The 14505-nt window shown below is 36.7% G+C and overlaps 1 protein-coding gene and 1 long non-coding RNA gene across 2 annotated transcripts; both read left to right on the top strand.

Moving 5' to 3' along the window:
- Positions 1-1677: 1677 nt before the first annotated feature.
- LOC131778132 (uncharacterized) lies at positions 1678-8875 on the top strand. Its single transcript, XM_059094514.2, has 6 exons — positions 1678-2095; positions 4332-4607; positions 5609-5857; positions 6230-6352; positions 6960-7174; positions 8054-8875. The coding sequence occupies exons 1-6, from the start codon at positions 1792-1794 to the stop codon at positions 8423-8425; spliced, it is 1539 nt and encodes a 512-aa protein (XP_058950497.2). The 5' UTR covers positions 1678-1791; the 3' UTR covers positions 8426-8875.
- A 2354-nt stretch (positions 8876-11229) lies between these two features.
- On the top strand, positions 11230-13930 carry LOC136280487 (uncharacterized). The gene is made up of 3 exons (XR_010717260.1): positions 11230-11510; positions 12326-12478; positions 13207-13930. It is a non-coding gene; the product is annotated as an uncharacterized lncRNA (long non-coding RNA).
- The last annotated feature ends 575 nt before the right edge of the window (positions 13931-14505 follow it).

Below are 14505 nucleotides of genomic sequence, written 5' to 3'. Positions count from 1 at the left end.
GTATTACCCAGTTTAACCCATCTCCTAATCCTTGGTTTCTAATATTATAACATTACTAAAGAATATGACTTTATACTTTGCCAAACAGGTTTCAACACGATTCTTGTCACTTCAGTTAAAAGTACGAGGTACAAAGCTGAATAGTCTGTTTCAGTAAGTTCAAAAACTCAATTGCTTCCTTGTAAAATTGCGCTTTGTGCATGAGAATTACAAAATAATTATGCTTAAAACAAAGGCTTCCCACTCACTAACGGTTTAAAAACTCGAGGCTTAAGTCATCTCAGAGGTACACTTTTTATGATGTACATCTGCCATAGCCTAAAAAATTTGAAAAAAAAAAGGCAGAGGCGCTCTCTAAGAGACGTGCGAATGTGTAGGAGTTAGGAGTTGTGAAATAACAGAACAGAAGTAATTGTTTCAAGCAGCGTGCAAATGTAAATCGTCTCTCTTATCGTAAGTTGAAAATCAAAACAAACATTTTGCGGCATGCACGTATGATCACTTCATAATCACGTCTATACGTGGGGCCTGGACAAGAAGTTTAACAAGGTCTCGATAAAAAGATCATAGGTTTAGTGAAAAAGTCCTTTGTAATGGACTAAAGAAATATACTTCTTGCGCAATTTTCCGATATAAGATTGATAAGACACGGAGGGATGAAAGATCATTTTTAGCTGAAGATGTCAAGAGTCAAGTACATACTACGTTGGTAGCTATAAATAACTGAAATAGATCAGTATGAGTGTAATAAATAGTTACATTGTTTATTTAGTTCTATTCATGTTTCAATGTTATCCCGAGTTTTCATCAGAGGAGCGGGTGCAGCAAATGGCAATTCATGAGCAGCAAAAACTATCAGATTCTATAAATAAACCCTTCTGTCAGTAATCTTCCAAAGAGGGTCCATACTTGAGACCCTGCACTCGGGGTTGCGTGATGGTAAATAACATCTAGATTATGTACGGAGAGGTCATAATTTTTCAACAATTAATCACAATAGGAAGTCAACTTGCGGCCTCGTTAGAAAGTGACTTTACGGCAAGCTGGCGTCAGGTTTTGAGTCGTAAACGGGGACGAATTATCTCAATTGTTTCCCGATGAGAAACATCATACCGTCTAAGATTGCAAATGTAATAATCGTTTGAGCCGCCAAGTTTCGCAACCAATTCGATTTGAAGATTACCTTCCCACGATAAATAAATGGACAAAGATCACATCAAACGCAGTATTGTGGCCAAAATTAGACCGTGTAATCAATGATCCACATTACTTACCTGAACAGGATTACCAAACAAAGCGCGTGGGTTGACCATAATTAACCTCAGTAAATTGATCAGTTTGAGTAAGCAGGTTAGCACAATTTCCGGTAACACCCGCCGTGATTGTGTAGGAGCATTTCGGACATTTCAATAGCACACTAATGAAACAAACTTGCTCGGTATTAAAAATATTGATCAAGTGTCATGTTATTGAGAGCAAGAGATGCATTTCATGTACCTATAAGTGTTTGAACTCTGTACAATCCGACGCACGTGTCTAGCTTGAACTAAGTTGATAAAATCACAGTTCCGACTAACAGCTTCAAACCGTTTTCATGACTAATTCCAGAGTATCCTACGAACTTGGTCCTTCGACGATTTAGCAATAACGAGCTGTTTCTTACCAAGGACTCGGTGACAACGCTTCGCACGTGAATACCAGCAATGTCAGGGTCTGGATCAGCGGTTGTTAACTCCTCCTCCATAAATTTAAATTCTCCGCCTGACCGCAATAAATCCTCCCTTTAAAACCATGGAAACTATCAACGAGCCAAGAATTTTATACAGAGAGTTCTTTCTGGAAACAGCTTTTCAGAGAGCTCACAACAGCTGGAAGCACCAGACAGCGCAATTAAGCCCAATGCAGTTTAATTCAGATTGGGAAGAAACCCTAAATGACATCGACGAGCTGATACAGTCTGAGCTAGGATGCTCACTGTCAGTCCTTTCTCCGTATGATGCAGCGCATCTTTCAAACAAGATTGAATCGCGAGAAAGTTATACGCCATTTAAGACCAAGACGAGCTCGAGCGACCCCTCGAAATGGAATCTCTCAGGTAAGTTTGTCACTTTAAAAGTCATTGGCAAATTTGTCAAACGGTACGTTCTGCCTCATCGGCTGAAGAAATCACCGCATGCAAGTTTGTGGGATTGCCGGTCATAGGAAGGTGACTACTGTTTACTTCTCTGACTAGAATTGTCCGGGAAAATTTTTCGATTTTCAAATTGAAATAGTTTTAATTTGGCCCAAAAAACTTTATGAATCTCCTTGAAAGTAATTTCCATCTCTTGAAGCCACTTGCTTAAAGTTTATATCAGCAACATGAATACACCTTTATCATTCATGAACGCATGGGTGAGCCGTACGGTTCTGTTGTTCTTCTTTTCTTAAAGAAATAATAAGTAACCCATCTGTAACGGCACGGTTGAATTAACTGTTGCTGGATATTCCAACTAATGTGATCAGAAATAACTTTTATTGCTCAATTTGACCGGGAACCACATGCTGCAAAGAATGATCGAAAAACTGCATTTGGTGCGTCTTTAGGTTTATTAACTCACACAACAGGAGGACGTCACATTTCGCGGTTGAAAGATCACTGATCACTCATATAAAAGGCGAATGTCTAGTAATGATAAAGTTTTGTAGCAAAGGAAAATTGCAAATAAGCACATGAGTTTATTTGCATTAAGGAAGTGTCGAGAAGAAGCAGACAAGAGTGGATAGTAAGAATCCACCGAGCGCCGAGGGCATTTTCTATTTATGTTGTCGCCGTAGACGAGGTCACAAATTTAGCGAGGCTGACGTCAATGGAAGCCCAGACGCCTTTGAATGAAGAGACTGGATCAGATTAGATCGTAGGGTTTCCTTTCGGGAAGTAACTTATCGCGATATCTTAAATAAATTTATATCACAAAATTACGCAACAACGTGCAAGCGATAGAAATTTTCTACGTAAAAGTGAATTTTTGAAAGAGCTCGCACCATTCGGTGAAATGGAACTCCCTAAATGAGAGTCAGAACCATTGCTTTAACGGCGAGCAAAGCTTTTCGTAAGTGTTACAGACACATTTGTTGATCCTTCAAAGGCTTAGTCGAATAAAAGTATCCTTAGCTCGGCCGAAGACTTGCGCCCCTTCTCATTCACAAAGAATAGATTTATATTATCAGTCGATAAATCGGTCGGCTTTGTCAAAATTCAAAATCGATAGCAACAGTTGCAACAGATGCTTAACTGCTAAAACTCTCATCTTGTTTTTGTTGAACCTGTTAAGATAAGAACTATATTTCTTTCCCCAACTACTCTACCTTACTCGAGATCACTAATTTCCAAGAGAAGAAGAGCTTGAATCAACCCATTCTTTTATTATAGGCATGTATTTACTTCAAAGGCATCCTCACAAGTGTTTCGGTGTACTAAATTTCTCTTCTGATGTCCTCTTACTTATAAGAATATCCTCAAGCTTCATAAATCCGAGTTGCCACATTGATCACTAAAGATTCCTCTGTCCCAAAGTGTGAAGCAACGAGCAAGACCAATTGGAACTCTACAATTTAGACACAACAAAAAAAGTTGTGACCACCAAGCTTATGATAAATTTACACTAGTCATATTTTAAACTTTCTTCATAAAATATTATGTAAAGTCTCTTCACAATATATGCAACAGAAAATAGAGCTCGAAATTTGAACTCATTTGCCCTGTATCTAAAGCACTATACAGGTTACTTGCTTAACAGAAGAGCCAGCTCCATTTCCAATGATCTATCAATTCAGTTGAGAGCCATGCCTTTTGGGAAAACCTAAAAGGTTTTTAGGAAAACCATTTCTGTGATTGAAAACCCTATTGCCCACGACTCTAGCTTGACATTAACATCTGTTGACATTGATAAAAGTAGTTTGTGATTTGACATACTCAATTTTTGTTTGTTAACTTGTAAATGTATCCATATGTTTACATTAACTTTAGTATTCTTAAATTGACTAAGTTGATTTCCTTTTGCAATCAATTTCAATAGATCTTTTCACATGATATACAGTAATTTATTTACTACGTTAACATCACTATTTTTTTTCTGCCTAAGTAAACGCTCTGAATCAAACAGAGGATCAAATAATAAGATCAGACCCCATATTGAACTCTCCATAACTCTCCTAGCTAATTTGGAAGAGAAAAACAGTATTAATATGAGGGAGAATTCCATCCCCAAATCAGTCTTCAGCTAAACATCAACTACAGTTAACTAGTCACCAATCTATTAAAAACCTTTCAACTCTTTAAAAATCCTCAGGCAATATGAATAAGATCGTTCATGCTCCTCAGAAGTCCACTGCAGCCAAGGCTACTGGACATGTGAACAACAACAATGAGGACATTGTGGAAGTGCAAATTTTGGATCTCAGGGATGTTTATGAAAAGAAAACTAAGAAAGGACCCAACGGCCTGGAATATCGCCTTGAAAACCCAAAAGTAATGGTAAAGGTGCACGCCGACCTGGAAATCACTGAAGTATGTGCATTTGTAAAGAGGTGCGCCAGAGCTGCCATGAGAACCCACGACAATAGAGGTAAGATCAATTTTATGGCTAATATGTAAGATTTTAAACATCATATATTCCTCGGCCACTCCACTAAGTATATACCCTTATGCTGTTTACGAGGATTGATTACGTTTGCATTTCCACAAAAGCCATTGTAGAAGATACATGCATCGCTGATTCAATGATTTGGAGCAGCGGCTTTAATATGTTTGAATACAAAGAACAAAAATAGTGGAAGAGAATGGACTGCTCTTAAGTTGAGTTTTGCGGAAAAAATCAGTAACATGATTTAATAGGGATAGATTATGGTCTTTCCAAATTATTATAATGTTGTTTCAACCAAAGAAGAACACTAACTCTTATACTTATTCCTCACTCGTTGAAAAAGTACATCAAGACAATATCACTCGATCTATTGATAAATCCATCAATTTTTCATCGACCGACATTGCAACATTGCACTAAACATTGCTAAGGATTCGTTCGCCTACGTGTGAAATGTATGCTCGTACTTCTTCGATATATTGGCAAGGGTTTGCGGAAGCCTTAAGGCTTTTCAAAGAATACATTGTGTTCATTAATTTAAAGATAATTACTTGCTCGAGCATGATCACGCACTTATTAAAATATTTCTGCATGATTAATAAGATATGGTTGAAAGCATAGAAAGCAAAGGTCACGAGACGCAGATTCTAGAATGATTATTCACCATGAAATCATATTCAAAGCCGGATATTTTTTTGTAATTTTAGGATGATTGGCCGCGAAAATTTGTATTTAATTTCTCGGCAGGGCTAGCTTTGGAAGACCTCTCAAATGAATATGGTTTATTGATCTGAAGTAAGAATCATCATATTTTCTTGCATTTGTTGGAAATTGGATCCGAATAAGTATTATTTGACGTGTATTTCATGAGATGCATATATTTTTCTGAGACGTGAAAATTTTGTTTAGTTCTTTTGCCATTCCAGCAAAAATACTTTGTTCACTGAGCATTACACCCTTGTTTAACTTCAAACGAAAATCAGGTGCTGTTAAACTTACAGTCAGTATTTTGGAAAAGGAGAAGAAGCGACAAGTCATTTCTGTAGATCTCGGTTCAGTCTACAAGAACCAAGATGGAGACAATTTTTATTGGTTGGAGAAGGCAGATGTCACTGAACGGAACAAATGGGAAGTAACTCTTAAGATAGATTTAGTTTCTGGACTGACAGCAAGAGTGACATCCCGACCATTTCGAGTAACGACGAAAGTGAACTACAAGAGAAACATCCAAGGTAACTGAACAATTTGGCATCCTCTACTGTCTATATATCACATGATTAGTGTTAATCTAGTAAGTACTATATACCTGGTGCTATTAGAGTCAGAATGTGCATGATACTTTGATACTACTGCAAGTTTTATTCATGACAATTAGGGGCCCAAACTTAGGACAGGTGTTCTTTAAAGTATATCAGTTAGAGCTGTAAAGTAGTTATTACTATGAGAGAAAGCGTTACAAAAATTTCAATTTTATTGTTGATGTTCCTGACCCCATTCTATCGTAAATTCATAGACAAAAATTCCAACATGCTTTCTTACCAGTGGTGATGCATTTCAGTGAGCTCAAGAAAAACTAATCGGTATATTTTCTCTTCAATTGCCAGATTATTCCAGCGTGGGTAAAGTGCAAAACCTGATTTGCAATGTTATGAGATCAAACCAGACTTCGTCAGACAATGATCATGTTAATGATGATGTATTCCTTGAAAGCAATGAAATGGAAAAGAGTAGGTTGAAGAGAAGATTTTTTCAATTACCTATGAGTAGAAAACCCGTTTTACTGATATTTCACAGTGATCTTTTACTAATATACCATACCTGAGAAGAAAACAACCACGAAGGAAATTTTAATTGACCTTTGTTGGAGCCAGGGAGGGAGACCTTAGCCAAAGACACAGCAAATCCTGACTCCTTCAGTTTGAACTTGACAATGCTTCGCTGGTCTCCTTTACTGCATGAAGAATTATTTTCCTTGTAAACATTCCCTAAATTAACCAGCGTTTTGTCTTTTTCTCCTCGGTTGTAATGTCTATTTGTGACCTTCTAGAAAGATGAAAAAGGTCCTAGAAGCTAAGGCCACTTGTTTGTAATAGATTGGCTTCAACCATTTTTTTCCTTATACTAGTGATCTCTTTGCTAAGCGTATCCAGGTGATCGCGATTTGCGGAAGCTACACTTTACTCTTTGGATAATGCATTATGAAATAATTGGGGAAGTTGAAGTGAAATATAAATTTCTCCATAATACTGAGTCCGCAATACCATAATTGGGAGGTTGATTTAAGTAATAACATAGCTACCTGTATAAATCTCTCCGGTCCATGCACTTTTTCAGATCATTTCAGGCAAATGCAAGACACAAGAGCAATGGCGGATGATAACGACGATAATCTGTTGACTCACAATCTATTGTGTTTTAAACTCGATGAAACAGATGACTGGTGGTCGATAGCTTCTTCGAACAATGTGAATGACTCAAGCTCAGTGCTAAGCCCTCTAGCACATGAAAGAATAATTCTGCAACCAAACACAATTCTACAGAGACCCACGGTAAGAAGTGAAAGGTATCAATAGGCAATAGGATTTCCTTACAAGAGAAGGCAACTTTATGGCTCAAGAAAAAATTTCATTTTCAATTTCTATATTTAATCATTATTTTTGGGAAAATTTCGAACCATTTGAACCATGGTCTAACAGTTTGCATGTTCGAAATGTAGAGAAAATTGAACGGTTCCAAGTGTAAGCCTTGATTACATAATTCATTTAGCTTAAAAGTTCTAAGGACAATAGTTGCAACAACACTTGTACCTTGAGTTACTTCTGAATTAGAAATAGAAACCTGGAAGGGAAACCTGGTGGAACCAGAGACACTTTTCATTTACGAATCAAAAGTTTATTTCTTGTTACCAAAATTATGTTAACATACTGTTAAATTATGTTAATTGTTAACGCAAAAATTCATAGCTAAGACATCGGTCAGGAAACATTAAAAAATCTTAATATGCTTCCGAAACCCTTCATCAAACTTGTTGAATTTCGGTTGACAATCCCTATTTTGGTTACCTATACCAGGGAACACCCCGCGATGATGGAAAACAAACTTTGGCCTCGAAGATGTGTTTACTTTAAAGTCGATATATTGTGTCATTTCATGTTTAAGAAAACCTCATTTAATTTTTGGTTTGTTTGTTTTTGTTTGTTTTGTTCTTCGGTGGGGAAGGGGATAATGCAAAAAGATGCTTGACTGTTGAGTGTTTTCAAAGGCCGGAAAGCACTAAGGGTGTGTGTACTGACGGAAAACTATAGAAAAAATTTGAAAACTTAAGCTTTTTTTAATTTTTTTTATAGAGCATGAAAATAATTCTTAAAGTTTCAGTTGTTCATTAGTTTGCAAAAGTTGATGATCGAATGCGTTTGTTGCATTTTTAGCTTGCATCATATTTCGGTCAGAAATCAGAGATCAGTTGCATTGTGGAACAACCTGAGCTTAGTGGTTTGCTAAAGCTGGTGAGAAAGCGAACTACTGGAGAGAGTGCAACCAGTAAACAAGAAAAGAAAACCAGGAGGAAGAAGTCTTTACTCGATGCAAACTACGCATGGGCTTGTGGATACTGTTTTTTCGAACGTCGCAAGAAATCAACAATTAGGGCGCATTTGATCCAAGGAGTTTGTCAAAGATCAAGATTATATAGACGAAAGTCAAAGAAACGCCGTTCCTTTTCAGCAAGAGGGCGTCTTTTAAGTAATGGCTTGGAAAATTCTGACCTCGAAAAACACAAAGGGCGGTCAAAATCATGGTAAGGGAAGCGTATAAAACCTCTGAAATATGAACTTCTGGATAAAAATGTAAATCATGATACTTGTCTACTATAGCAATAATAACAACAACGGGCTTAATGCGGAAGCTTGTGTATGATTCACCACAAGTCACTAGGGTTATTCCAGAGATATATGAACCAAAACGTGTTGTACGTTTGAATCCGGTCTTGCAGGTTGAAAGCCAGTCGTTTGTTATTTTGCAGAATGCATGGTACATAATGATTAAGTTCGTCAAGTAGGATAGCATGACATACTGAATCAAAAGTATCCTTTAAGCACTATATAAAAACACACCACAATAAATAAGACATTTGTCTATATTTCTCTGAATGGTATTTTCTATGCAAACACTTCCATGTTGAGTTGAGTGTTTTCCTCGAGGCCCATACTGAGAACGTTAAGTATATCCTCATTATTGATAAAAGTACAGTACTGTGCAATGTACATCAGTTTTGCAAAAAATTATGTTAAAGTTAGAAAATAAATTTATTGGTTTGTTGTTATGTCTCAGTTTCATCATCTGCCTTGAACGTGGGTAATGTATGCGTTTTTGGTTTTGCTGAATGTGGCCTAAGTAAAGCAAATAAATTTAAGATATCTGCTGAGACGCTTCCTAAGACATCACTTTCATAATTCAATACTCCCGTGAGACAGGAGTAGAGGCTGTGCTATGCATGGTTTGGAAAGAAAAAAAGTTCCAATTGACTTTTAGCCGGAATGATGGGTAGCCTGCAGTGCAGGCGTCTTGTTAGTGCAACCTAACGCTAAAAGCTCGCGATCGTTTGTTCCACCGGCCATTTTTAATTTGCAGTTTGACCGTCGACCGCCCCCTTGGTATAAATTTTTCCTCTCCCCAGCCTTCCGCTGCCATTAAAATCAAAGATGGCAGCCATAATATTTGTTATGAAATTACTTAGCACTGGCTAGCCTAAATTACGCCTGCTCTGCAGGCTAGAATAATGGGTTGAAAAAAAAAGAATGACTTGGATGCTTTACATTAGATTAAGAAATTGTTGAAAGAGTTTGGAGTTGTAGGTAATTCGTTTGGCAGAAGTGTGCCTCCAGAATACTGGGTAAAGTCATGGTTGATTTCGCTAATGTTTTGAAGTCCATATGAGCGTGGGTAGAGTGAGAAAAGTCAAAATTAAAATTTCCACTGAAAACTGTGGGTTATTGAAACCCACAAACCCATTGGTTGTTTGAAACTGAGTATAATGTTCCCTAACGAAGCTAATAATGCAAAACTGAACGAGATAATTGTTAATGTCCACTGTATTTTCACTTGTTCAGGATTGTTTACAAAAACACTATCGATATGAGGCTAATCAGTTGTAGGAATAAAATAGTCGCTTTGGCGAGCCAACAAGAAATCCAGGCAATACCGTGGTCTTAAATTTGAATAGATCGATAGATAGATAGAATCTCTTGAGATATACGGGGTTGTTTTGGGTTGACAAAACTTTCCAATGCTTTGAAACGGTCCAAAGAGTCGAGTTGTCTGCACGTGGACCCACAAATTATGTTTTGTTTGTGACTAATGATATTCCGGCCCACATACATTGGAATGCTTTTGTCTGAAAGACTGTTTAACAAGGAATTTCATCGATAAACATTCCTTCTTCACAGGGCTTCTCAAATTCAAAACATGGCATTGTTGGAGAGCAATTGACAGGATTTGAATTAGTTAACGTTTACTTTAATGTTTAAAGTAAAGATAATCATCATGTCTTCCAGTCAAGTTTAATAAATCATATAAGCTGAAAATTTATTGAAACCTTGTAGTGCAGCACGGGTCGCCAAAGTTATTCTCGAAATATGTGAACCAAAAATGTTGTTTGAGTCCGGGTTTGTCAAGAAGGGTAGCATGATCTACTGAATGGATCATTTTCTGTACTTCTATTAAAATAGAAAACGCACACACACACCACACCACGTTAGACGTTTGTTTAAGGTTTGTTTGTTTTTTTAGCAAAAAAAAAATACCAACCCACATAGCTTGGAATGCACCATTAGATATTACCTCTGAAAATATGTAGTTAAACGTTTTATCAACAAACATTCCTTCTCGTTTAGAGGGCGTAAGAAATTATTCTAATTCTTAACCTGGTATTTGATTTAAAATGGCAGTTTGCGTTTCCGTAACACTACAAATATTAAAAAAGGAATTTAGTTCATCCAAGAAATGAGTTTGAAGAATTTCAATGTACTATCTCTACTTTTGACATTATTATGCAATATCGGAAGACTGCTATTATAAAAGAGTCGTTTAAGATTGACGAAAATCTTTCAATACTTTCATCAAAATAGTCTGAAGAGTTGAGTTGTCTGAACATGAGACTTAGTTCAACCAATGAATGAATTTGATAGTTTTTAAGATATCGAAGTATTATACATAAAGGTATATGACATTATTATGGAATATCAAGATACTGCCATCGATGTCTTCCTCATTTAACTTGTGTACAATTTCTTGAGAGCCGGGAGGAGGAAAATATCAGCTTTGTTATATAATGAATCAATAAATTTATTTTTAAACTGGGTTAAGATCATTATGTATCTTTGAATTCAAGTTAGATAAATAAAAGTCACTTAAGCTGGATAATTTGTCCATGGAGTTTTGGTCTTACTACTGGTAACAGAGCATGATAAACAGTTAGAACTTCCTTAAAGTTTAAGATAAGCAATTCTTGTGAGGATTCTTAAGTGAATTTTGACCTAAACATCTCTTAGCACTGAGTCATTTAAAAGAGTTCCACAATCTAGCTATAGATCAAACAAGATACTCATCCATTCCGGGGTTGTCATTTGGAGCAGTGGAGATGGTTAATTAATTCTTTCATCCTCAGGTTATCCATAACCTCTTTGATTGTAATGTCATTGCTTAAGAGTCTTCCTTTTTACGCAGAAGATTGATTCCACAAATTCCACGGCCGAAACCACTTGTAAATGTAGCTTATGTTAGGTGTCTCTCGCTAAGGATGGTAGTTCCAGCGGGCGAGAAGATAAAAGGCGGACTGTACTGGTTAACCTAATGTTTATAGAAGTGAGTGGGCCGAGAGCATCCGCTGTAAGTTAATTTGATTTGTTCTTTGCCGCATTATATGTTGCTGTGGCCGGTCATTATCTGAATTGCTTAACTAAACTCCGTGGGCAATATCGATATCAGAGAATGGTATTTTAGCTTCTGTAACATTAAGAATGCTAAGGGAAAGTCTCGCCGTTTCCATCGAAGTTTTCATATTGCTTAATTTTCTCTGGAGCCCACTGTGAACATTAGCCTTGTCAACACTTCTTTGGGAATTTAGGCGCCATCTTGTCCTTAATAAACTCCAGAAGGACGATTTGAAGGAATTTTAAGTAAGTGAACACAGTTTGATTCTAGTCAGGCGAAATTGTAGCAATATCACAAATGCACTAGAAGATTTCAAAAATGTTTTGCTTTGGGCAACTTACTTTGAAGATGATGTACGACGCATGCAGCAATGTGGTTCTGCGGTCAAATAACTTAAATTTGCCCAAAATCTTGGGTAAACCACTGTAAATTATGAAAAAGTTTTTCAAAATGGGAGGGAATTTAAAACTCATCGAAAAAGGGGAAATGAAGAGCTCAAAGGCTAAGTTTAGAGTATTTTGGTGGACTTTCATAGGTCCTATGAAGAAATGGCGCCAAACTATTGACAAGCTAATGCGAATTACCTAGTGTACACGATTTCTAGAATCTCAGTAATGTCTGCTACAAAAAGCAGAAATATTCAAAGAACGCCAGAAGTTTCCAGAAGATGGAAAGTAGACTGGACGGTGTGGAATCCAATTCGTTAAAGGCGATTAACAACATTTTGACTGATGGTTACCAATACAAGATCTTTGTTTGTGATTCCACAGGAAAACATTGAAGCTTTGCCTCAGAATTTTTTCTGGGTACATGACAGACTGATAATGCCTACAGAGTTTCCCTGTGAAATTCAGAGCGTGGTCAGCGACAGCAACATTTCAATTTCAAAGTTGTTGAGAGGATGGCCCTTATGTGGCGATCAGGTATAACATAAACCCACTTATAGCGGATGCAATTTGCTTACTCTCCCCGATTGAAGTTGGGGAATCGCTACATTCAGCTATTTCACTATACGTCTACTGGAGCTACTAAATTGAGTAAATGATCTTTCTGCGTAAATGGAAGGCTCCACAGTAATCAAATTACACTGAAACGAAAGAGGATCTGGATGACCCAGGGATAAAAAAATGAACTAATTCCATTCCTTTAAATAGGGGCACAAGTAAGCATCTTGTTTAACCCTTTCACTTCCAAGATCTCATTAGTAATTATCTTTACTGTCTGCCGTACAATTCCTATAATGTAATTTTGGATAATTTAGTGTTGGATCAACTAATAATCCCCTAATTAATATTTTTCTTTATTCTTATCACTTCTACGCTTGATATTGTAAGGAGAAATTCTTTCTTGGTCACTCATAAGAGTTAAAGGGTTAAGTGATCTGCAGCTGCTGATCTTCTACATGACTTAGCTTTAAGAAAAAAGCTCATGTCAAAATACGGAAAGGTATCCTTTCAATTACTAAAACTTAAGGGAGACCTTTAAGTACCGTTTACCATTGTTAGTTAAATATAGTGTAGACCACAGCATTCCTACATGAATTATCCAGCTCATATATGACTTTGATTTATTTCTTTTAAATACAGGAAACGATAACGATCTTACTCTGAACAATAATCTAATGAATCATTACATACAATTTCTTCCTTAGTCGCCATCAAGAAATGAAAAAACAGGTCAACAAAAGATGAAAAAACAGTCTCTCGTAATATTCTCATGAGTAGAGATCAAACTTTGAAAATCTTCAACTGTTGGAGTAATTAAAATCAAATGCCATGCAGGTAATGGATTTTAATAAGTTCCTACGCCCTTTTGAGGTGAAGGAATGTTTGCTTAAATTACATATCCTAAGGGAAAACCGCTAATGATATAATCCAAACTATGTGGGTGGATTTTATTTCGCAACGTATCAAGAAATGGTCCGTAGTTCCGGGTCAACTTTTCCATTAAGCATCAAACAAAAGTCCTGAATAATTGGTAGCCCTAAGGGACTACCAAGACAGAAAAACAAAACGTAATTGGTTTCGTGTATAGACGGTATAAAACTCCCTATTGTTACATTTATTTTAAAGAAAGCAATCACACATTAATATATGAGGACTACGTATCCTCTCGGTATAGCCACGATTCCTGAGTCGCTCTCCAAATTCAAAGCTGCTATCCCATTCCTTTTATTACTAAGCCAAACAAGCCAAATAGATCGTTTCAGACAAATTGAGTCACTATTATCGACACTATTTTTGTAAACAATTCTGAGCGAGTACAATTCAATAAAAATTGATTACTGATTATTTTGATAATAAAATCAGGTAAGCGAAAAGTTCTCAAAGTTTCAAAAACCAAAGTAAGCAATTATAAACAGTTTCCAACGGGAAGTTCTAATTCATAATTTCTCAAGTTTATTGGAGTAGTACTCTTTCCAGTGCAACTGTTTTCTTGAAGACATCCGCAAGAGTTTGGAGTAACTAACATGCTGATCTGCGAACTCGTTTCCAGTCAGTCATAAGCTAATACACTGTAAGATGTCTCAATCGATACGCGAGAGGAATACGAATGAAATGAACTTCCTCAATTACAAACTAGTATATCCCTACATTTAACGCACATTACTCACTGCTTGATTACAATTGTAACACACCAGGCTCTAAGCGTAATCAAATAACAGGAAATTATGCTTACGACTTTGTAGTTTAACTGTTGTTTGGTGATGAGAGGAGTGAGGTAGTTAATGCGTATGTCGCCAGTAAGTATGGTTCTCGCTTCGTTGCTAAATCCCGAACTATCTTATTGTATACGATTGATATACTTATCAGTATAGCACGCTTCGAACGAGCAACAGCGCCTCAAGGCATCTTCACGAAACCAGTTATACTACATGAGTAGCCCGCTTCTTTGTGCAGAACAAATACTAACATCACACCGTATATAGGAAAAATAGGACGATAGGTGT

The sequence above is a fragment of the Pocillopora verrucosa genome, chromosome 4 (assembly GCF_036669915.1).
Source record: "Pocillopora verrucosa isolate sample1 chromosome 4, ASM3666991v2, whole genome shotgun sequence".
Classification (NCBI taxonomy): domain Eukaryota; kingdom Metazoa; phylum Cnidaria; class Anthozoa; order Scleractinia; family Pocilloporidae; genus Pocillopora; species Pocillopora verrucosa.
The sequence above is the reverse complement of the archived record's forward strand: the minus strand, read 5'-3'. Positions and strand labels throughout refer to the sequence as shown.